The sequence below is a fragment of the Mustela nivalis genome (assembly GCF_964662115.1).
Source record: "Mustela nivalis genome assembly, chromosome: 7".
In the NCBI taxonomy this organism is placed as follows: Eukaryota; Metazoa; Chordata; class Mammalia; order Carnivora; family Mustelidae; genus Mustela; species Mustela nivalis.
Window position 1 is genome coordinate 111,246,530 of NC_139026.1, and position 24,687 is coordinate 111,271,216.

At 41.6% G+C, this 24,687-nt stretch overlaps 1 protein-coding gene across 2 annotated transcripts; it reads left to right on the plus strand.

Annotated features, from left to right (window-relative positions):
• Positions 1–315: 315 nt before the first annotated feature.
• Positions 316–23,042, plus strand: TUBA8 (tubulin alpha 8). 2 transcript variants are annotated; one of them, XM_082738190.1, is made up of 5 exons: positions 316–502; positions 11,085–11,149; positions 12,558–12,706; positions 14,160–14,840; positions 18,263–23,042. In XM_082738190.1, the coding sequence occupies exons 2-5, from the start codon at positions 11,122–11,124 to the stop codon at positions 18,554–18,556; spliced, it is 1,152 nt and encodes a 383-aa protein (XP_082594316.1). In that variant the 5' UTR covers positions 316–502; positions 11,085–11,121; the 3' UTR covers positions 18,557–23,042. The 2 variants fall into 2 exon arrangements, with proteins under 2 accessions (XP_082594316.1, XP_082594315.1); XM_082738189.1 differs by having other exon boundaries at positions 317–502; positions 10,927–11,149.
• Positions 23,043–24,687: the final 1,645 nt, after the last annotated feature.

Consider the following 24,687-nt stretch of genomic DNA (forward strand, 5'->3'; position numbering starts at 1 on the left):
ACTAAACTCCAATCAGGTGGCTAGTGTTTGGCGGCAGGAAGAGAATGAAAGTTTGAGCAGTGACAAACATTTTGTCTAGCAGCACTTTTACATTTCTGTTTAAGAGCTTTCCAGCTAATGGCCGATCACACAGACTATGAGTGCGCCTTGGTAATAGGACTGCGTCCCCCACCGAGCCACGGAATCGCTGGGAACCTAACCGCGCAATTCTCAGCAGGAGCAGCGGCGGAAGATGCCGAGGGTGGACCCAGAGGAGGGGCGGGGCCATCGCGGCTGCGGAGGGATTTAAGTCGCGAGTGGACTGGGAGGAGCAATTGTGACCTGCCCCGGTCCCTCCCCTTCCTGGGCTCTGTGATGCAGCAGGGCAGCTGCTGGCCCAGCATGTCTGTCCCCGGCCCCCTCCCGCCCAGTGTGTCACAACTGCGGAGGCGGCTGTATCTAGAGCAGTTGGGGTGGGCAGGCCCAGCTGGGAGGCGAGCCGGCGAGGAGAGCAGCCGCCATGGTGAGCCTTTTCAAGTCCCGGGGCTGGGGGCCAGGAATCTGGGGCGCGGGGCTGGCACCAAGCCGAGAGCCATATTTGCGCGGGGGCTAACAGATCCATCGCTTTGGATCTGCAGAGCTTGAAGTCTCTTGGGGTGTCAGTTCAGGGTCGAAGAGGTCCCTGCCCTTGGGCGGAGGACACCCGTGCCAGTACCCTTTATAATATACATAAAGTAGAGACCTGAGGCGAATCGCCCCCCAAAGGGACCTAGGGGAGATTTGCGCACGCAGGTGAGGAGAGGGAGGATATGGGAAGCAGGCGCCGAAGAGGTGAGATTCTGAGGAATCCCCAGATGGGCAGCTCAAGGACTAGAGTGGGTTAAGTAGGAGACAGTCCAGGGATTCCAGATGGCTGAGGTGGGCTCCGGCAGCTGGGGGGAGTGGGTGCAGTTAGGTCCCCAAATCCAATCAAATGAGACAGAGCCCCAGAATGTGACAGAGGACTTAGGGCATCACAGTCTCCCCTCGCTTGAGGTCATTTTCCTTTCTTGTCTCTGAATATTCGCTTGGGCTTGCGCGGGGGGGGGGGGGGGGGGCATTTAAAACTTGAATGCTCTCAGCCTCCCAGACACCTGGCACCCACGCCAACTCCCCAGTTTTTCCAGCGGTCGAAACCGGAAGGACTTTGGTGTACAGAAGTCTCCCTCAGAAGGCAAGGGGACCCCCGGACTTCTCTTTTTTGTTAACTGTCATGGTTAAGGGCTCAGCGGTGGCTCCTCCGCCCCCCACCCCGCCCCTGAAATCTGTCTCCTCTTGCAAACGCAGATCCTACTTGGCTGGAGGGGGCTTCTCCAGGCTCTCTAGAATCCTTCCTGTGACCCTCCCCGTTCTCCCCCGGGAGTAGATAAAACCGTTCCCAATCTATTTCCCTGAACACCTGAAAACCCAGAATCTCCTTGCTCAGAGCCCTGGTATTTTGGTAGAGAAGGGGTGCATTGGGAGAGTTGGGTGGAGGAGGGGGACAGAATAAGCAAACCAAGGTCAAGTTCTCTGGGCACTTTTGCTCTAGGTGTCAGCGATCAAGCAGGGCAGGCTAGAAAACCCTCCTCACCCAGCCTCTGCTCTTTTTGGAAAGTGCCCAGGGCCTCTCGCTCTGGCTCCAGCTCTGTTTTCTAGCTAGAGGTCTGTGCAGCAGCCTTTCTCTCTGGAGCATGCTCCCAGACCCATCTGGGGGCTTTAAGAACTTGGGGGATATTGGTGATAGTGGCCAAAGGAATCGACTCCTGTCTGAGGCTCCCCATGTGAAGCCATAGAAGAAGCCCAGAGAAGAATTTTGACTCCTGGCTCTGCAGCTAGCTTCAAGAAGTTCGATTAACCTCATTAGATGGGTTTTCTCATCTACAAAATGAAGAGGGGTTAAGGTTACAATTTCCACAGCTCCACCTAGCTTTACTATTTTAAACTTCTTATTGTGGAGAATTTCAAACATTTGCAAAAGGGGAGAAAATGGTATAAGAACTCCAGTGTATGCCTCATCCAATTTCGACAATTATTTACTTATGACTAATCTTGCTTCATTTATTCCCCTTTCCCTCACTTCCTACTATTCTGAAGGAAATCCTAGGCATACTCAAAATTTGATACTTAATATTTATACTATCTAGTATGTAGTGCTTTATAATTTTCAAAGTGCTTTATTTTGCATGTTTTAACTTTGACCTGAATGCTATAGCGACTCTCAGAATAGAGCCTTAAAGGAGACTTACAAGGGAGCCAAGGATTGTAATTATTGACTATGTATTCAAAAGGAAAGTTTCTGAAAATATCTAGTAAATAAAAATCTTAAACAGTAAAACCTTATTTTAAATGTGGCTGAAAACCTATGGTTGAATATTTTGAGAAGAGTTTTTTTTATTTATTTTGAAACTGAATTTTGTATAGCAGGTTGTGTTTGAAATATTTAATTACATGGGCAACATTGTCTTTTTTTTTTTTTTTTAAAGATTTATGTATTTATTTATTTGACAGACAGAGATCACAAGTAGGCAGAGAGGCAGGCAGAGAGAGAGAGGAGGACGCAGACTCCCTGCTGAGCAGAGAGCCCTATGTGGGGCTCGATTCCAGGACTCTGGGATCATGACCTGAGCCGAAGGCAGAGGCTTTAACCCACTGAGCCACCCAGGCGCCCCTGGCAGCATTGTCTTAATGGGAAAACTTTTTTTTTGGAAAACATTTTTTATTGGCCATTTCCTACTCATAGAACCTCTTTTTAAAAGTCTCTTTACTCATTCATGAAAGGCTAGAATGATCCATCTAATAAATGAAGACCCAAAGAATTCCACCCTTGCAGAAAGGACTTTGCTTCCTTTAACAGATTGTCTCAGGCAGCCATCCTCCAGGATTCCCTTCTCTTGTGAGGATGGAGGGAGAAGGCTACTTCTGTCTTAAGAAGAATTAGATTAAGCATTTCTGTAGGTTCTGAGTAAGAAATGTATAACTAATCCTATAACTGAGCATCCCAGTCTGCTCCCAGTGGCCTTCTAGTAAGTAGTTCTGGGAACTGAGACTAGGACACCTTTGGGGAAAGTGGTATGGAGACTCCTGGCCAGGTGCTCCAAGCCAAGCCTGTGTCAATGATACAAGGGTACAGAGAAAGTGTCTGGGTTTATGGGGAGGTGAGAATATCTGTAGCACAATCTCCTTAACTGCATTTCTTCTGAACAAGGGAGCACCGATTCAGATGGGAATAGGCATGAAGTAGCAACAAAGAGCTTGTTTCCTCAAGAAAAAAAGTAGAGGGGAGAGTGTTTGGGGGATGAGATGGACACTGCTTCTGTGTCTGCAGTCCTCTGCAAACTCCCCCCACGTAGGCAGGCATGGCTGAGCTCTCCAAGGTCCATACTTATTTTCTGACCTCAGACACTTCTAGAGTCACCGCTGCCTCTGCCCTTCCCATTACAAAGCACAGATTCCCCCAGAAGTTGTGGGGGTCCATGGCTCTGAGTAACAGAGGAGCCCTGATGAACAGAACTTCCCTCTGCAGCGGCTAGGGCAAAGGTGCTGGCTAAATGAGGAGGAGTTTTCATAGGAAGCTTCAGGCTTAAGTCAGGCCCATGCAGAGCTAGAGGGGTATTGCTGTTACTGAGTGTCCTTTTGGAGTGTCCTAAGGGGCTCCTGAGTGACCTTGAGAGGAAGATGAAAAGTTAAAAATAACTTCTGAGGGGGAAATAGCTGGTGAATTCAGGACTGGTGATAGGGGGTGGGTGGACCCAACTGGCTTCTTCCTTGGGGGAGAAAGAGGACCAACTGCTCCTTTTCCCTTTGGCTGCCAAGGGACCAGTAATGCTATCTGTGGCCTTTGTGGTTGACATTTCCACTATCTGTGTCTTCCTGTTAGAATTTCTCCCAGATAATGAGAGAATGGGAAAAAGAAATGGGTGCTATGTACCAGATTAAAAGTCCTTAGCTGTCTCTCACACTTGTCCCCAATGTCAGCTAAAGCCTAAGGGCCTTCCGACACCAATAGGTCTCTTAGGCTGGGAGTCTATTTACTTCACATTCCTGCCATTCCTAAAGGTGGTCTTAATGTCATCTCTATTGCTGCCCTAAATGATGCAGTGCCTATAATCCAAGACCCCTCTCTTGAAGCTCTTTCACTCACTGATGTTAATTTAGGTCTTTTTTTTTTTTTTTTCTTTTTCTGGCTTGCTATATATTCTTTGTTCTGAGTGATTCTAAATATTCTGTAATTGAAGGGCTTTGAGCAGAGATAATTCAAGCAATCTTTAATGAGTCACAATTCTTCTTACTTTAGTTATTCCTCCATAACACGGTGGATCTACTTTTTATTAGTAGACCACATCTTTGACCTAGATCCTAAAATATAGGTGATTTATTAGCCCCGCCTGACCACTAGACATAATTTGGTGTAATGATATGCTTTTGAAAGCAGCTGTGTGGCATTTGACCACATTGGTGTTCAAGAGATGTGGACTGGTTTCAGGTTTTCATGTGTCATATACTGCTGGTCTGTGTCAGTTCCTTTCCTAGATAACATGCCAGTTTTATTGTTTTATGATATTTCAAAATGATTTTTGAAGCTACAAATCTTCTTCCTCACCTTAATTAGCTGATCTTAGTTATCTGAGAACAAAATAAAAGGGAACGACCAATATTAAAATAAAAATAATATAAGATTGATGTATGAAAAGGTTTCTTATAGTGGAATTATAATAAGGCTGTAAAGTTTTAGAAATTCTTTTTTGATATTCTGCAAAATATAGGTTCCCCTCTCCATGGAAGATGAAGGTAGGTGGCACAGATGTCTTATCTGTTCTGCTTTTCATGAGCCTACACATCAGGCAAACTGCATGATTTGTGGGGCTTGCCCTAAGTTTTCTTGCCTTTTGTTAACATTGCTCCTAAGCTCAACTAAAATGATCATTTTGGCATGTTTTTAAAATTCATCAAGGTCGCTGCAAATATTCCTGTTCCAGGAAGCCAAGCCAGAGTTGTTTTTTTCTCCTTTGAACTCCCATTGTCTCTTCAGCACTGCCTACTCTTTTGTTAAATAGATTATAAGACCCCTCAGTGCAGAGTTTTCATTCTAATCATCCCTATATTTGTTAAGCACCCACTACATTCAAGCACTGTGCTTGTTACCTGGGATGTACTGAGTAAGCAGGGGTTCCTTGCCCTCACAGATCTTTTTCTCTCTGCTAGGAAGTCAGAAAATTGAACAAGCACCTAAAATAGGGTATGATAAATACAACAATAGAGAAGAAGTGGATCTTGGGAACACAAAGTAGGGACCCTGAGCTGGTTTGTGGTTTCCCAGACTTCCTGTATGAAGTGAATTTAATGAGTAGGAGGAGTAGGAGTTAGCCGAGTACCTTTCCATACTTTCTTACACATAATAACACAATAAACATTTGTTGTAGGAATAAACAGTGGGTAACTTTTGTAGTTACACCAGCACTAGGTCTGTGTAAGGTTATGTCCTACTTTTCTTGAGGAAAGTAAACTCCTGTATTAGGTCTGTCCATCTCCTTCATCTTCACCCTCTGGATTGCTGGGCAGAGAGGTCCAGCAGCAAATAGGGAACCCCTTTCACCTCACAGCATCCTTGGAGCACAGAAGTGGTCTGAGCTCTATAAGCCCAGATTCGAAATGGAACTGAGAGAGAGAAATACTGTGAGAGAAAATATGAGCTCTGATTGGCTAGATAGGGAGATCTGAAATCTGAGTTTGGAGAAAATTTAGGATTTAAATATCCTCTGCTGGGTCAGCTTCTTCTATACTTTGGCCCCCTCCCTGTCCTTTACACATCAGCCCTGAAAAAAGATTCTTGGTTCTATCAGAGAAGGATGCCACCATAAGCCATTCTGTTTCTTTTTGCACTGAGCTTTTTTCTGTTTGGAGTTTTGCTATACAAGGTTGGTCTTGCTATATACACTATCAGGCTTGCATGGATGTAGATGTGGGCACACCCCAGGGTCCTGAAAGTTCAGAGTGCAAGTGAGGCTGGAGGTTGTGTGGTGTAAAGGAAAGAACTCAGGCTGGAGTCAGAAGACCTGGGTTCCAGTCTGGGCTCCTGCTGCAGAGCTGTGAAATCTTGAGTTTGTCCCTTTAACTTTCTCAGCCTCAGATTTTTCAACTGTAAAATGGGGAGGGAATTATATTTGGTGACCCACGAGGCCAGTATAGTTCTAGTGTCCTAAACATTTACAGTTGACATAGTATCCCTGGTTATGCCAGATAGATGACCTCTCTTCGGCATGAGGGGTGACCTCACAAGGCCATCAGCACTGGGTCTGCTCTGTGTTTATCTATGTAGAACTTCCAGGGAGGGAGATGGAGATGGTGATCAGGCAGTGGCTGGAGAAAACTAGCTCCGTGCACTGACAAATTAGTTCTTTTTTTTTTTTTTTAAAAAAAGATTTTATTTATTTATTTGACAGAGAGAGATCACAAGCGGGCAGAGAGGCAGGCAGAGAGAGAGGAGGAAGCAGGCTCCCTGCTGAGCAGAGAGCCCTATGTGGGGCTTGATTCCAGGACCCCGGGATCATGACCTGAGCTGAAGGCAGAGGCTTTAACCCACTGAGCCACCCAGGCGCCCCTGACAAATTAGTTCTTAATATTGTTAGTTGAATAATGACTAAGTGAAATGGGATAGGAAGAGCCTGGGCCCTGCAGGATAAGATAATTATGGTGAATGGAATCTTTACTCCCATTCTTCCTGTAGTTCCTTTCTTTAATTTTTTTCTTTTGAGTGTGAAAAAATTTTAATGCCACCCATACATATATGATCTAGATTTAATAATAATAATTATCATTTTTCTGCCATTTTTATTTTATCTGCTGTGTTTGTTGAAGTATTTTAAAGTAAAATACAGACATAATGGCATTTTGCCCCAGATGCTTTGGAAGTGACCCTCAAAAACTAATGACGTACTCTGTTGGCTAACTGAACATAATAAAAAAAAAGTACTCTAAAAAATAAGGACACTGTTATACCTAAATATACTTCATTATCATGCTTAACAAAATTAATCAATTTTTCTATTTGTTTCCCAAATAATTTTGATTTGTTCAAATCAGAATTCAGACAAAGTGCACATACTGCATGTGGACTTGTGTTTCTTGAGTATCTTTTGATATGGAACAATCTCTCCTATCATATTTATTTTCCATGAACTAAAAAGATTGTATCAATTGACCTGTAGAATGTTTCACCTTCTGGATTTATTTTATTGTTTTCTCATGATGTCACTTATCACTCAGAACCTGGTGTTTTCTACCATTTGAAAACTAAATTTAAAGTGTTTAATAGTGCAGCGGCTCTTTCTGCCCATGGGTCCTTTTCCTGTGCTTTAATAAACCACAGTTTTGCACTCCCCCCCCCCCCCCAAAATGTTTGGTAGATTAAGGCTGAGTTTTGTTTGTTTGTTTTAGAGAGTGAATGCAAGAGCAAGACTGAGTGGGGTGGGGAGGGGCAGAAGGGGAGAGAGAGAGAGAATCTTAGGCAGGCTACAAGCCCAGTGCAGAGCACAACGTGGGACTCGATCTCACAACCCTGAGATCATGACTTCAGCCAAAATCAAGAGTTGCTTAACCAACTGAGCCACTCAGCCATCCCGAGGCTATGTATAAGAATTCCTCGGGGAAGATGTTGTCATGTTGCATCACATCAGGATGTTCTTAATATCTGGTGCTCTCACTATCAGTACTGTTAAGATTGATCCCCATGTTTGGCTAACAACTGTTGTTGTTACTTTTCCCCCTTGTAACCTGTAAATAACAGTGATGATTTAATGCTATGTGAATATCCATTCTTTTCCCATCAACCTTTCACTTAATGGTGTTGGCATCCTTGTCCAAATCAATTACGTGATTAGGGATTGTAATATGGCAACATTTCTTAATATATCATTCCTTGTGCATTTATTAGCTGATATTCTTCAGTAAAAAAAGGGCTTTCCCTCATAAACTGTGCTATTTGGGGACAAATGAGTTATTTGTTTTCTTGATAACACTAAGGAGTTGTGGATTTTTATATATATCCTGTTCCAATCAAGTACCATTATTCTTCTTTTTGGTGCTCATACTGTCTTATCTTTGATAGTGGAAGTTTCTTCAAGTTGGTTTCTGAGATCTTTCGATGTCATCCCAATCTGTGTTAGCTTCTGTGCTTTCAGGCACCATAAAATGTTCCAGGCTCATCTTGTATGTTCCTTGCCCCAGACCTAGAACTCATCATTTCTCCCAGGAGTCCTGGTTCCTGTTAGTGGGGAATGGTATTGAGGGATCTTCCTTTTCTCTTGATTGGTGTAGCCACTTTTGGGTTTTGAAAGCATCTATGAACATATCAGTTAGTTCTGAGATTCTTTTATACTTCCAGTTGCTCTAAATTAGTTTAACAAGGAAAATAGCTCTTCCTAAGGAGTGTGTATGTGTGTGTATGTGTGTGTGTGAGAGAGAGAGGGAGAGCAAGAGAGCAAGAGCATGTTTGTGAAGACTGGCATATTAGTGTTTGTGAGATTAAAGGGGATAACAAAAAGGCTTGTGTCATTGATATCACCATATTGGTAGTTTTCTGGTCCCAAAGAGGCCTTACTCTTCCTCCCATGTCCTCTGATCTTTCTGAAATATCCCTGCATTCTTACTGAAAAAGAGTGTTCCAGAAGGAAGGGCTGACCAGAGAGCAAATAGCACCACAGACAGACCTGGAGGATAGTTGGGGTATGGTGGTGGTTGGTGGGGGAGGGCAAAGCTCAGAAGACTGAGGGCCAGGGCCACAGAGGATTCAGTCACCTGGAATGTGATCCATAGGATCAGATATATTTTTAGGTCTCTCCAAATTCCCATCAGCTTTAGACACCTCTTTAGGAAGCCAGGGCTGCCTGGATATGAAAGATGTGGACTGATTAACAACACACTGGTTGTGGGGTGGTTTCTGGGTGTAGGACACTTTCTTAATGTCTGAATTAAGACCCAAGGTGAAGGCAGAAAATAGACCTTACAGTAAAGGTGAGTAGAATGGGGACCTGGAATCTCTAACTTTCCACCTGTGTTTCTTCTGGGTGGAGAATAAAGCCACAAGGTATTATCATAATGAAAATAATAATGGTAAAGGCAAAAACAACATAATCATGGCTAACTTATTTTCATTAAAATTTTTTTAAATTTTATTTATTTGACACAGAAAGGGTGAGGGAGACACAGAGACAGAGAGCAAGCACAGAAAGGGGAATGGCAGGCAGGGGAGAAGCAGGCTCTCCGCTGAGCAAGGGGCTCAATCCCAGGACCCTGGGACTTGATCCGACTGAGTCCCAGGGACTTGAACCGACTGAGCCACCCAGGTGCCCCTAACTTACTATTTTCAGATGAGGCAAAGTTAGTTAACTCAGCCAAGGTCACACAGCATAGCAAGTAAATTGAGAAGGCGAGATTTAAACCCTGGGGTGTGGACAACTTTGTGAGTGGAACCTTTCTCTGGCCACCAGACTCATGGAAATGTAGCTGGGTTTTATTCCCAGATAGGGCTATGTTTCATACTGGCTGCTGTGAACACCCGTGCTCTATGCTCCCTGAGGCAAAGTCAGGTGTAAGATAGGTACTCAGCTCTAAAATTGAATTAGGGAGTAATGGGTCCTGGCACCTCTGGCTCTTTGAGGTGTTATTCGGGGCAGCTGCCCTGTTCCCTTGCCCAGAGAACCTACAAGTTCCCTCCGGCTCCATGTGTTTCAATGCCCAGCCAAATTTTCTGGAGGCTTTGCTCCTGGCTTGGGTTACCTAGCTGGAAAATGGCAGGTCAGATCATGGATAAGAATAGAAACCCACGGATGAAGCACATGCTTCCCATCTGGACTCTAGCAGGCCTCACAGGCACAGAGCCACTTTGTGTTGGCCACTGCTTCCTCATTGATGGGATATATGGAGGTGATACGATCATGATTTCTGGTGAAACCCCAGCTTCTATTAATACACAGACATTCATATTCTCTCTCTCTCTTTCTCTCTGCCACCCACACACCCACACACCCACCCATTCTCATCCTCAAATATTAGTATTATGATCAATCAGGTAATTGTGGCTTCATACCAGAGTAACAAAGAGGTAAGGACCCTCTAAAGGTCAGCTTTAATATGTGGCCTGACATAGACAAGGGAGCAAATTATGGTAGCTACAAAGAAATTTTCCAGCTTCAGTGAGGAACCTAATTTAGGTTCCCAACAAATTATGTGCTCTCAACTCTCCTTTGCTGATGTAACAGTCTTTTCTTCTTCCTACATTTGTAGCCAGAACACTAAAGACACTCATGATACCTAGTTACAAAGTATTTTCCTTCCATGAGAGTTTATCTGCTCTATGATATTCTGAGACTCTGAGTGAGTGTGTGTGTGTGTATGTGTGTGTGTGCATGAGAAAGAGAGGGAGAGGGAGGGAGACGAAAGGAGGGGGAGAGAGAGAGAGAAAGAGAGGGTGTTGTCTAGGAAGGTCAGGGCTTAGGCATGAATATGAATGCTGCCACTGTGTATGCTAGGGAATTTATGAACAGTTTCTGTTATTATCACTGGTTCATCCTTTGACCTCCTTCATCAGCACAGGAATTTCATGGTTTGGAATTAGCCCCTTGTTTTATCAGTATAGCTGCCCTCTTTTTTGTTTTCTTGGCACAAAGGATTAACCTGGGAAACAAACTTTGGAGCAAAGCCATAAAACCGATTCTTCCTCAGAGCCAAGTCTCAGTCCAGACTGAGGGGCTTAGGGTTAGACACCTGACACCTCAGATCCCACCTGGTTTTATATGGCATGGTTGGAGGGATGGATATCCTGCGAGTTGAATGCTAGGGAGAGACAAGTCCTCAGATGTGTGGGATATAGCACAAGGGCATAACCAAGGCCTAGGACTCTCTGACCTTGATTCTGCACTCTCCTCACAGCGGGAGTGCATATCAGTCCACGTGGGTCAAGCAGGAGTTCAGATTGGCAATGCCTGCTGGGAGCTCTTCTGCCTGGAACATGGCATCCAGGCAGATGGCACCTTTGGTGTCCAGGCCAGCAAGGTCAACGACGATGACTCATTCACCACCTTTTTCAGTGAAACTGGCAATGGGAAACATGTGCCTCGGGCTGTCATGGTAGATCTGGAGCCTACTGTAGTAGGTGAGTATGGGCTAGGATCCTTTCTACAGAAAACAACATGAAGCTGCAGAGCCTTTGGTCCATGATAGCTAAGGAAGCAGAATCTCTAACTGGAAGTAGAGACCACAGATCTCTACTTCCCCATTACAGCTGTAACCTATGCAGAACAAAATACCCTGTACTTAAACCCCTTAAACCTGTTGAGAAAGATCCAAATTGAGAGAGTCTTAACTATGTGCTAAGAGCAGAAAAATAAAATAGTAGAAAAATAAAAATAATTTTAGGAATTATGAGAGGTCTCCAAATAGTCAATTTTCCAAAGTATAGGTTTCTGATTCTATAACAGAATTGCAGTCTTTTCTCATGGTTCTGGTATAACCTTGAAGTATCTTACTCAAAATGAAATAATAGCAGAACACATTCTCTTAAAGCCAGAGGTTGCTGCAGTTCTAGAAGGAACCTCCTCTGGATCCTAGAAAACAGACTTGTGTTGGAACAGGGTTCTTGGTGCTTCACCATTCCCTTGAGTCCTCCTCTCCACCACCCTGGCATCCTTTCCCTTGGGTATGATTCCTGTATCAATTCTCAGCTTAACATCAGGATTTCCTCAGCTTCAACACTGGTTCACCAAGCAAGGGATGGGTAAATCTAACAGAGATATCTGGGCTAATGTCTGTAATGCCGAAACACTAATTTCTAGGGGCAACAGACTATAGGTACACAACCCTGGGATACTCTGTACAAATATAAAATGTGCAGATTACCCTCCCAGGCACTATGCAAATTAGTGATTTCCCTGGGTGGGGGCGTAGAGGAACTCTGAAGAAAAGAGGACATGTAGTTGGGGCTTGATACGTCTTGGTCTGCCATATATCTACTTTGTGTGGACCCTTCTAGGACCTGGAGCATAGCTCTGCTTCAAAGTCATTCTAAAATATCTCTAGTGACTTACATATGTTAGCTTAGGGATGGGACAATTCCTGGGAGAGCAGATCACCCGGAACCTTTCTCTGTATCCTTAGAACATTTTAGTGCGAATGAAATTGGGTTAAAGTTTTGGGTCACCTTGCAGCATGAAAGAAAAAACAAAAAGGAAGACTTAAGGGGCCAAGGTAGAAAGAAGAAGGGGCAATCAGCTTTGGTGTTTGGTGAAATTTGTGAACCTAATGCTTTTAGAAGTTCCTGCCAGCAGAGCAGAAAAGCTTCTCTTTGCCTGAATCACAGGCTTCTGTTTCTATTAGTGCTTATGTTACCCTGGAATTCTCTCAACCCTTTCCAGATTTATTATAGTGTTGTCTGGTTTTACCTCAGTGGAGTTTTACAGGTAGAGGAAATGGATACCCAGAAAAGTATTATATGATATTTAATGAGGGATGTATCTCCTCTATAAACAATGTGATAAGACCTGATGGCTTCTGTCTCTTGGTAGATGAAGTTCGGGCAGGAACCTACCGTCAGCTCTTCCATCCAGAGCAGTTGATCACAGGGAAGGAGGATGCAGCTAACAACTATGCCCGGGGCCACTACACAGTGGGCAAGGAGAGCATCGACCTGGTGCTGGACCGCATACGGAAGCTGGTAAGTATGAACAAGGGTATGGAATTGATGAGTCAGGCTAAAAGAGACAGGATAAGTGGAAGCATTTGTCCCCTGGCTACAGAATAGAGCTCCTAAGATTTGGGAATTTTTGCTTATATTCTGTGAGAAGCATTCACAGGGATGATGCCCCTTCCTCCACCTGGACATCATGAACTACCCTACAAGCCAATGACTTACTAAATCTTATCGGTACTATATGGTAATATCTGGAGGAAATTCCAGGTATAAAGAAGGCTAGCTCTTTGCTTGTTGGAAGCATAGGTTAACACAGAATTTAACTTGGAAGAGGAGAGGAAGAGATTGTTGATAACTTTTGAGCACTTACAAATGCCATTACAAATATCAATTAGATACATTACTTCACTTAATTCCTTTAGTAATGATACACAGAAAGTCATTTACCTGTACTTTACAATGAAGAAATTGAGGGCCAGTGTGGCTCAATAATTTAGCTGGATCACACAACTAGAAAGTGGCAGAGTTGGGATTTAAATCAGGTGGTTTTGGCTAGAAAGCACTGAGTTGTATGGTGGGCCACTTTATCGCCTTGAGCTTTCATTTCCTTATCTTTACAATGGAAATGGTTGGACTTAATCAGGGGTTCTTGGGAGCTAAAGGTGCCAAATTTTTGTATATGTTCACTTTTTCTGTTTAGTGGAGGGCTCACATGGGTTATCTGTCTCAAAGCTCTCTGTGGGCCCCAAAAGTTTAGAACAAGTATCATAGATCATACCCAAAGGGAAAAGTTGTGACTGTCTGAATTCTCTTAGTTCTCATAAAAGCTAACATTGACTACTTACTACATATCAAGTCTTTGCTCAGCATATCATGCTATCTCATTTGATAATCACAATAACCTTGTGGATGAGGGTTTTTTTTTTTTAAATTGCCCTACTTTAGTCAGGAAGAAACAGTAATCTGGAGAGGTTCAATAACTTGCTCAAGTTTTTACAACTGGGAAATGACAAAATTGGTACTAAAACTCAGGTTCTTTGACTCCATTTATATCTCTGAAATTTGTACACTGAGCCACCTTTCAAGGTGGGGCTGAGATGTATAGTCAGCAGCTCCCAAAAAACCAATGACAAGGGCAGGGAAAATGGGCAAAGAGTTGGGGTTCTCAAAGGGCAAAGCTATTAACCACTGTGGTTCTGAAATTCTTATTCCTGGTTTAACCAAGCCACTGGGCTGGAGCCTTCCATATACCTAGTGGCATGTACCTGTGCAGTTTGCCACCCTATATATTTTAGATAGTCCTCTCAAGATCAACCCAACTCCTTTTATCTTACTTCTCCAAGACTGTTTTGATTTTACTGACATAAAAATGTTAAGGAATAGAGTGGGGGCAGATAAGATTGCCTGCCTTTGTTCACATGAGGGTATTCTCATAAACTTGTCTTCATGGTTTCTTCTCATGTTCTACTCTCCCCAGACAGATGCCTGCTCTGGCTTGCAGGGCTTTCTGATCTTCCACAGTTTTGGAGGGGGCACTGGCTCTGGCTTCACTTCTCTGCTGATGGAACGACTCTCCCTAGATTATGGCAAGAAGTCCAAGCTAGAGTTTGCTATCTACCCAGCCCCTCAGGTCTCTACTGCAGTGGTGGAGCCCTACAACTCCATTCTGACCACCCACACCACACTGGAACATTCAGATTGTGCTTTTATGGTGGACAATGAAGCCATCTACGACATCTGCCGCAGGAACTTAGACATTGAACGCCCCACCTATACCAACCTCAATCGCCTCATCAGCCAGATTGTGTCCTCCATCACTGCCTCTCTCCGCTTTGATGGGGCCCTTAATGTGGACCTCACTGAGTTCCAGACCAACCTGGTGCCCTACCCCCGCATCCACTTCCCACTGGTCACTTATGCACCCATTATATCTGCTGAGAAAGCCTATCATGAACAACTCTCTGTGGCTGAGATAACCAGCTCCTGCTTTGAGCCCAACAGCCAGATGGTGAAGTGTGACCCAAGACATGGGAAGTACATGGCCTGCTGCATGCTCTACCGGGGGGACGTGGTACCTAAGGATGTGAATGTCGCTATTGCCGCCATCAAGACCAAGAGGACTATTCAGTTTGTAGATTGGTGTCCCACAGGCTTTAAGGTGAGAGCTGATGACTTAGGGAGAAGATAGACAATTAGAGAAGCAGGAGGAGATTACCAGGGAGAAGGGAGAAAGACGTGTAAATTCCAGGGTCTTTGATATACAATTCCATGGGAGCTTCAAGCTTTATGGGATGATATGGGGAGAGGGCTTAAGACAAATATAACCATAATTTCATTAGTTCATTCATTTTAGGTAAGAAGAAATTTGAGAAGATTATTGAAAGATGGGGGAGGAGGACAGTTGTGATACTTGGAGGGGCAATACTACAGTAGGGAAAAGCCTCCTGCTGCTCATACCCTAACATCTGCAAACATCTCAAAGGTCAGGAAGAAAAGGACTTTTCTCTAATAAAGAGGAGTGAACAGGCTAGAAAGAACCCATGCAGGCAAGTGGGATGAACAGGATGAATGAGTGGAGGTACCTGTAATCTGACAATAGATCAGAGAAAGGAGTTAACCAAGTTATTCAAGTTACCAGAGAGATAAAATTCCCTCCTTTAACAAAATATGTATTCCTCTCCCAATTTTTGAAAAATTAAATATTCATCCTGTAAGTCTTAATTAACTTAGAGTGAGGATAAGAAATTCTATGGTGACTACAGGATAGTGAAGCACTTATTTTGTGAAGCCCTGACATTTTCCACTAACCAGGAATAAGCAGAAGCTGGGGAAACCTATTGTAGATCAGGTGTCTGCAATCTGGATAATGCCAAACTCTGAGGGTTAGTGGGTAGATACAACATCCTGGGAAAACCCATGGATCTCAGAACTAGTGAATGTTGTGTCAGAAGTCACTCCTATGAGTTGCACTGATAAGGCATGCAGCTGGTTCTGTGCTTATGAACTGCTTGATCACTTTGCCCTGTGCTCCCATTATCTTTAATCAGATTCCACTATCAAAATAGCTACCATCATTTACATTAGTTAATAACCCCCAGCCATGCCTTTAATAGTTCAGAGGTTCACTCAGCACCAGGGGTGGTTATACCAGTTGCTAGATATACAGAGATGAGCATGCCTGTTTTTCCCTGATGGGACTTACAAAAACAAGGCATCATGTACCAGTCTCTTGACTGACCTATTTGTATATTAGGCTTTGACCGAGCTCATCTCCTTTTGTAGCATTTTTCCTCACTGCTGTACTCCTAGCTATACACACAATCTTTCCCCCCAAGACTACACCAGTTTTTAATCAGTTTTGGTCATTCTTGTGAAAACTGAGGAGATCTTCCAAAATATGGAGTTTTTCAAATTTTTAAAATGGAAACAAACAACAAAACAAGCTAGTAGGAAAATAAATACGAAAAAAGAAAAAAATGAGATGTGAGGGTGGTGGGGAATTTACTAAAAGGAGATGCCCCTCATTTTCTCCTTTTATTTTAAGCTGAAGTTTGGGGATTGTATCCAGAAAGATAGGTAGGGCTAGCATCTTAAGATGATTTTCAGAAAAGCTCATGTTTGTTAAACTTCATCCTCTCATATCCTCCCCAAGGGTGTTTGTCCCTATTTGACTCAGTTGAAGGGATAATTACTCTTTGAAAGAAGACAGTTAGCTCCAGGTACAAAGTTTTTTGCTGGTCAGGTTCAGATCTAGCAAAATATGTGATACAGCAAAGTTTATATTCATTGTCCTTTTCTTTCTTATTTTTGGTCCTTTGTCCCTGTCTCAGCATCACCTCTACCATCAAGACGCTACTTTTGTCTAAAAGGAGTGATGGATGATGTGAATTCATTTAATGGGCTACCCACCTTGGCTATATAGCCTGCTGCAACTCCCACTTACATCTCAAGAGGACATGCATTTTATTTTATTTATTTTTTAAAAAAGATTTTACTTATTTTTTGACAGAAAGAGAGATCACAAGTAGGCAGAGAGGCAGGCAGAGAGAGAGGGGGAAGCAGGCTTCCTGTGAAGCAGAGAGCCTGATGCGGGACTCGATCCCAGGACCCTGAGACCATGATCTGAGCCGAAGGCAGAGGATTATACCCACTGAGCCACCCAGGCACCCTGAGGACATGTATTTTAAAGCTATGAAATTAAGAGGCTGACAGTTAAGGCATGATGACCCGGGTAGGAGAGCTATTTTTTGGATAGTATTTTGGTTCTCAGTGTCCCTTAAATATTATCATGGTTTGTTCCTTTCAACTTCTTCCAGTTTCCTACAGTTTTGTTTCTGGGATTAGCTTTGATTTGGGATATGTGTATAGGGAGGAGGGAGATTTCTCAGATAGTGCCCCTAACATCAGATTGGGCTAGGCTTACTTTATAGGACCCTGCCATGCTATCAGATCTTGGGAATTTGGCTTGTCCAGGCAAAAGTCTTAATTAACTTTCTTTGATGGAAGTCCTTGCTTTTCTTCTAACCAGCCTCACTCCCCTCAGATGTGGGGCTGGATTAACATTAACACCATCTCCAGGAACTTTGGGATTTTAAAATTTATTGCTCTGGATTATCTCCATGATTTTTTAAAAAATTTAAATTCAATTAGCCCAGGTATCATTAGTTTTTGATATAATGTTCAATGATTCATTAGTTGAACATAACACCCAGTAATCATCATATCACGTGCCCTCTTTAATTCCCATCACCCAGTTACCCCATCCCTCACCCACCTCCCTGATCTTTTAAACAGACCTTTGCCTTTGGCAGAGAATTTTCCCTAAATTTGTTGACAATATAACTAAGAGAAACTTTACATGACCATGTGGAAAAGAGTAAATGTCAAGTCTAAAAATTAATTTGCCTCTAAAGGGGTTCTATTTCCTTTTAAAGATAAACATGTATCGTACACCCTTTAATAATAATCTCACTCACTACTCTCATTTGTCCACTTGGATCTCCCCTCATTAACATTTCTACCTATTACCAGCCCTGTACTCCTTCTTTTCTTTTCTTTTTTAAAAAATATTTTATTTATTTATTTGCTGGGGGGAGGTGCAGAGAGAGAGTGAGAGCACACAGCAGGGGAGTGGAAGGCAGAGGGAGAAGCAGACTCCCTGTTGAGCAAGGATCCTGATGTGGAACTTGATCCTAGGGCCCTGAGCCGAAAGAAGATGCTTAACTCCCTGGGGGACCCAGTTATCCCTGTTCTCCTCCTTTTCTTTTGCAGTTTTTATTTTGTCTCCAAGTTTTAATTTAAATTCCATCTAGTCTTTTACAGTCTTTAGATTTTATAGCCCTTCTCTTGAATTTGCTTTTGCCCAGTTCTACTCACTTTTAACTTCTCTTCAACACTCTTTCTACCTGTCCATTTCTCCAAACCTTTGGTTCCTCCTTTTCACATCCAGGCCTGCTCCCATTCCCAACCCATGGCTGTGTCTTGCTACCACACCGTGTTACCAAGATAACCCCATCTTGAATTATCTTTTGGCTGTTCTGCATTTTATTTGGTTGCTCCTCTTTTTTCTCTGTTCCTCAGGTGGGCATCAACTATCAGCCACCCACTGTGGTGCCAGGAGGGGACCTGGCCAAAGTCCAGCGGGCTGTTTGCATGCTGAGCAACACAACTGCAATTGCGGAGGCCTGGGCCCGCCTGGACCACAAGTTTGACCTCATGTACGCCAAGCGGGCCTTTGTGCACTGGTATGTTGGAGAGGGAATGGAAGAAGGAGAATTTTCTGAGGCCAGGGAGGACCTGGCTGCTCTGGAGAAGGATTATGAAGAAGTGGGGACTGATTCATTTGAAGAAGAAAATGAAGGGGAGGAGTTTTAAATAGAACACTTTCCCCTTGGCTGTGTCTCTTTATTTATGCTTCTCCACTCAAAGCACATTTAACTATTCCAAGAATAATAGACTACACTCCTAAGCCCAGCCTAATTTCTGTTTTCCATTGGAAGAGGCATCTGACACCAGTGCCTGGGCGAAAATCGAGGCTAAGCTGTTCAGACCCTCCCTTGGGTAAAAGTAGCTTTGTGCCACTAAAAAAAAAGAGAGTCACTGTCTCTAGGTTAGGGTGAAGCAGGTTATATGTTGTGAAGAGGCCTAATCAGGATTTTAAATGCTTAATTAGTCTGGGCCCACCCCAAAATGCAGCCTACTGTCTGTGGAGGGATCTGAGCATTGGAAGATTTCAGGAAGAGAGTGGCACTTTTAGAGAGTAAGAAGACAGACACATTTCTTGCCCTTGTAAAAACACAAATAAATGAATGAATTCAGGTAGTGTTAACTGATGTAAAGTTAAAAAAAAAACCAAACAAACCGTGATGAGGGAAAAAGTGTCTGGGAGTGCTCCTTTAACCTGGGTGGTCCGAAAAGACCCCTTGGAGACCTGAGCAACAGAAGAGAGCATCATTTGAAATTCTGGAGTTAGAGAATGCTGGACATAGAGCAAAACACAGATGTAGGCTTATTGTGAGATGGAGATGAGATCCGAGAACCAAGCTGGGGCCAGAGTGTACTTAGTCTTATAGACCACGGTAAGGTGTTCAGATTTTTCTCTAAGTGAAAAAAAAATTTGGAAGGTTTAAAGCGGGATATAATATACTTTATATATGTACATATCTTATCTCTAATCCTCCCAACAATCTCAAATGGATATTCTGCTCATTTTATAGATGAAGAAACTGGGGTTTACAGAGTTGATATATTGCACATAGTAAGAAGAGCTCAGAGAGCAGAGACTACTAATTCTATTCTCTTTTGTCTACCCTACACTGTTTCTATGCCTTGGTATCTGTGTCCAGGTTTCAATTGCTGCTTCATAGAATGATGGATGGAGGAGAAGTAAAAGTCTATAACACTTGCAAAAGAGAGGATGAATTAATGCATCTTTTCTCTGAAGTTGGCAGCTCTGGTAGGATTTTAGGGAAATCAAAAAACTGTTCTGATGAAGCTACTATTGATAAAATACCCAGGGTTGGGACCATAGTAGGTCCCTGTGTTTTAAATGTAAATTTTGTTAATTATTGATTTTCCCTAATATTTATTGTATATTCCTTGGAAGCCCTGAGAAAAATAGAATAAAATGGTCCAAGAAAAGGGAGTTTAGGTAAGAAATAATGCTAATCACTGTTAGAAGATTGTTTTCAGAAAGCACACTTTCTTGCTCTTCTATGAAGGAGATAATGGTGAAAAAAAAAAAAAAAGGTCCAGATCTCCTGTCCATTCTGACCTCCCTTACCTGAGATCATTCCTGCACCAAGTACCATAGGTACTTGCATAGACAAATTTATTAGAAAATTGTATTACAGAATTAGAGTCAGGAACTCAAGAAGGGGCATATTCCCTCTTGATTTGAAGTTGAGAGACCTACCTATGGATTTCTGATAAGCCTCGAATGACTTCCTTGGTGTATAACTATGACTTAACTAGGGAGAAGATAACACAACTTCAAGGCCAGGTTTAGGGCTGTGATAAATCACTTATGGTATGTTCCTTTCCTTTAGACTAATGTAAATTAGTTTAAATTAACAGGAATGGCAGAGTCATGTTTAAGAGGTATGAATAAAGGGGGATAGGGCTGCAAGAAAGTTTGAGGGATGATATATAAAAGCTTTGGATGTATTTCCCCCAGTTTCTCTTCCATTTTTCTTCATTTGGTTAAGTCCTTGCCCAGTCGTGGGGTTGGGTACCTCCAGCCCTGCTCAGCTCTGGTCATGAAGTAGGATATTGAATTTTAGAGCCGGAGTTAGATGTCCCTACAAAGAGGGTACATAGGAGAGTGGGTGATTCTGTACCATTCCCTGAGATAGGAACCATGATTATTCTTTCTCTAGTAGGGGATTAGAAAGAGGCTTCTTAAGACTGTAAAGCAAGTTTGGCAGATGCTAGATAAGAGAATTGTGTTTGTTTACCGCACTGGGTCTGGATTATCCAGGCTCTTCAATCCTAACACCAGTTCTTAGGTATTCCTAAATCATTCTCACTTATCCCCCACAAAAGTCATTTTTACCTTTTAAATACTTTATCCCAGGAATTAGGAGTCCAAAGTTAATATAATATTTAGTGAAATTTCTTTAGTTTTATACCATAATTTCTCAATTATAGTTCTTTCTAGTTTGGCAGTGTGGATATTCATATGCATTCCTCATTCCTGGGTCCTGAATTGTTAAAATGGACAGACCTCCAATCTTTTGACAGCAATCAGCTTAAGTTCCAAAATGAGCCTACTAAGGAAAAGATAATATGTTTATTTTCTCGAAACTGCTAATTCTATCAGCAATTAGATCTGCATTTAACTTTTCCCTAAAACAAAATTGCCGCTGGCCCCACTATTCTGAGTTGTTAAGGGCCACTGAGTGAATCTCAGTGGATTCACCTTTCCTATTATAATGCAAATCTACTAAGGGATTGAAAACTTATGTTGTGAGTCTAAACTGTCTACATTAAAAAACTAGTTTTTTTTTTGTTTGTTTTTTAGGTCTTGTGACAAACTTATAATGCTGGGCATTTTAGGGATTATGAAAGTGAGAGAGTAAGTGGGCCAGTAAGAATGAATATCAATATTGATACTAATTAAATTTTGTAGTGCTTAGATTATCCTTCCTTCTCTTATGTAACAAAATTGCCAAGAATAAAGGTGAGACTTGACTTACATCTTTTCATGAATGTGCAGAATGGAACTCCTTATGTGACTTTTTTGGATTTAGAATTTTGGATTTAGAAACTAAAGTCTAAAATGTAAGTCTTTTTGTTTGGCTCTTGATCAATGAGACAGAACATAGACTTTAAAAAAAAAAGATTTATTTATTTATTTTACAGAAAGTGAGCATAAGCAGAAGGAGCAGAGGGAGAAGGAGAGAGAATCTCCAGCAGACTCCATGATGAGCATGGAGCCTGATGTTAGGCTCGATCTCACAATCCTGAGATCACAACCTGAGCCAAAACCAAGAGTCAGATGCTTAACTGACTGCCCCACCCAGGCACCCCCAGAAGATAGACTGTCTAAGCAGATTCCATTATTTTGCAGTGGGAGGGAAGGAATAAAAACATAAAATGGTCTTCCTTATAAATGTCAGTGCAAAAATCATTAGCAAATTATTATCAAACAGAATTTATGCACTGAAAAATACAGCACAACCAAGTGGGATTTATTCCAGGAATTCAACCATAGTTCCATATAAGGAATTCCATCAGTCTTAAAGCCTGTATCTTCATGGGAAAACATTAGAGGCATTTTACTAAGTTCAAGGACAAGGCAGGGATGCTGGATGCTTAGGACCTCCACTACTATTTAAATTGTACTAGAAGTATTAGCTAATGTATTCAGATAAGGGAAAATAGAAGAATAATAGTTGCAAATGAAGAAATGAAACTATTTCTATGTGTTGATGATATGGTGGTACATTTGGACAACCCTATTCTATAGGACCAACTTAGACAATATATTAATAGTCTTGATTTCACAAATATGATAATTGGTTAGTAGAAAAAGAAACCTCCATTGACAACAGAAATAAAAAGAGAAATACTTAGAAATAACAATTTAACTAGTAATGTTTAGCAGCCTTTATGAGAAAATTTCAGACTCAAAGACATAAAAATAGGCTTGAGCAAATTTAAAGACATTCCTTATTATTGGTTGGTAACTATCAACAAAATAAACATATTATTCTCCCTAAGTTCATTTACAAATTTAATGTAATCCAATAAAAATGCCCATTTTTTTGCTTATTTTTCTTAAAAAAACTTTATTGTGAGATAGAGATTTACAGGAAGTTGCAAAAATGGTACAGAGAGGTTTACTCAGTTTCCTCCAACAATTATATTTTACATAATATCAAATTCAGGAAATTGACATTGACACCATTTGTGAGCATATCTCTGTGCCATTTTATCACATGTGCAGATTTGTGTAATTACCGCTCCAGTCAGGATAAGGAACTGTTCTATCACCACAAAGATCTCTCTCCTGCTACCCCCTTTATTCCTACTCATTCTACCGCCCCAACCCTTAAACACTGGCAATCACTAAATTTGTTTTCCATCTCCATAGTTTTGTTACCTTGAAAATGTTATACAGATGGAGTTATATAGTATATAAGTTTACCTCTATTTCTAGTTCTTTAAGAGTTTTAAATAATAAATAGGAGTTGAATTTTGTTAAATTTTGTTAGAAGCCTTTTCTGTATCAGTTAGAAGCCTTTTCTGTATCAGTTGATTTTCTTCTTTAACCTGCTAACATGGTGGATTACATTGATTTTTGAATATTGAGCTATCTTTGTATCCTTGGAATAAAACCCTATCTGGTCGAGGTGTATATTTCTTTTTATATATTGCTGAATTCTATTTGCTAACATTTTGTGAAGAATTTTCACATCAGTATCCATACAGGATATTGGTCTGCAGTTTTCTTTTCCTTTTTGCACTTTGTCTTATTTTTGTATCAAGGTACTATTACAGGGAAACCAATGGGGACTGGAGATTTCTTTTTTGGAGTTGTAAAAATTAAATGTTCAATTTCTTAAAACTTATTGAGTTATTCAAAGTATCTCATATTGGTTAGGTGTGGTAGTTTATGCTTTTCAAAGAATCATTCAGTTCAAACAGGTTGTCAAATTTATGTGTGTACAGCTGTTTGTAATAGTCTCTTATTACGCTTTTATACCTGCAGGGTCTGTAGTAGCATCTTCTTTTAAATTCCTGATATCGGCAATTTGTATCTTCTCTCTTTTTTCTTTTTTTAAAAAATCTTATTTTATTTAAATTCAATTAAATAACATATAGTGTATTATTAGTTTCAGAGGTAGAATTCAATGATTCTTCTTTCGTTGTCAGTCTTGCTAGAGGTTTGTTAATTTTATTCATCTTTCAAAGAATAATTTTTCTATTTCTCTGATTTTTCAACATTGTGTATTTTTCAATTTCTTTGGAATATCCTGTATTTCTTCCTTCTTTTTGCTTAGGGTTTATATTGCTCTTTCTTCCTAGTTTCTTACAGTGAGAACTTATATTACTAATTAGAGACTTTTCTTCTCTAACAGAAGCATTTAGTCCCATGAATTTCTTTCTTTCCTTTTTTAAGATTTTATTCATTTATTTGACAGAGAGTGGGAGAGAGAGCAAGAGAAAGCACAAGCCGGGGGAGCACCAGAAAGAGGGAGAAGCAGGCTCCTCACTGAGCAGGGAGCCCAATGTGGGGCCAGATCCCAGGATCCTGGGATCATGATCTGATCAGAAAGCTGATCCTTAACCAACTGAGCCACCCAGGTGCCCCTATAATTTCTTTTTTAGTACTGTTTTACTTATGACCCACAATTAAAATTTTTTATTTAAATTAAACTTATTTACTTATTTTTGAATGCATTAAGAATTTATCTATTATTATGTTGTTAGCCCCCATATGTGCTTATCACAATACCTGCCCTCCTTAATACCTACCACTTGGTTACACCATCCCTCCATCCTCTCCCTTCTGTAACTTTCAGCTTGGTTTCCAGAGTCCAGAATCTCTTATGGTTTTTCTCCCTCTCTGATTTCTTTGCAATCAGTTTCTTCTCCCTTCCCCTGTGGTCCTCTGCACCATTCCTTATGTTCCACATATGAATAAATCCATATGATAATTGTCTTTCTCTACTTGATTTGTTTCACTTAACATAATCCCCTCCAGTTCCATCCATGTTGATGCAAATGGTAGGTATTCATCCTGATGGCTGAATAATATTCCTTTGTATGTATGAAACACATCTTTATCCATTCATCTGTTGAAGGAGATCATGAATCCTTCCACAGTTTGGGTACTGCGGATACTGCTGTATGAACATTAGGGTGCATGTGCCCCTTCTTTTCACTATGTCTGTATCTTTGGGGTAAATACTAGTAGTGCAATTGCTGAGTCATAGGGCAGCTCTATGTTTTACATCTAGAGGAAACTCCATACTGTTTTCCACAGTGGCTGTAACAGC

What these genes read in the sequence shown, in the direction of transcription:
- TUBA8 (XM_082738189.1), top strand. An exon ending in TCTGGAGCCTACTGTAGTAG is followed by an intron (nt 11,150 to 12,557) that starts GTGAGTATGGGC and finishes GTCTCTTGGTAG; the next exon opens with ATGAAGTTCGGGCAGGAACC. An exon ending in TGGACCGCATACGGAAGCTG is followed by an intron (nt 12,707 to 14,159) that starts GTAAGTATGAAC and finishes TACTCTCCCCAG; the next exon opens with ACAGATGCCTGCTCTGGCTT.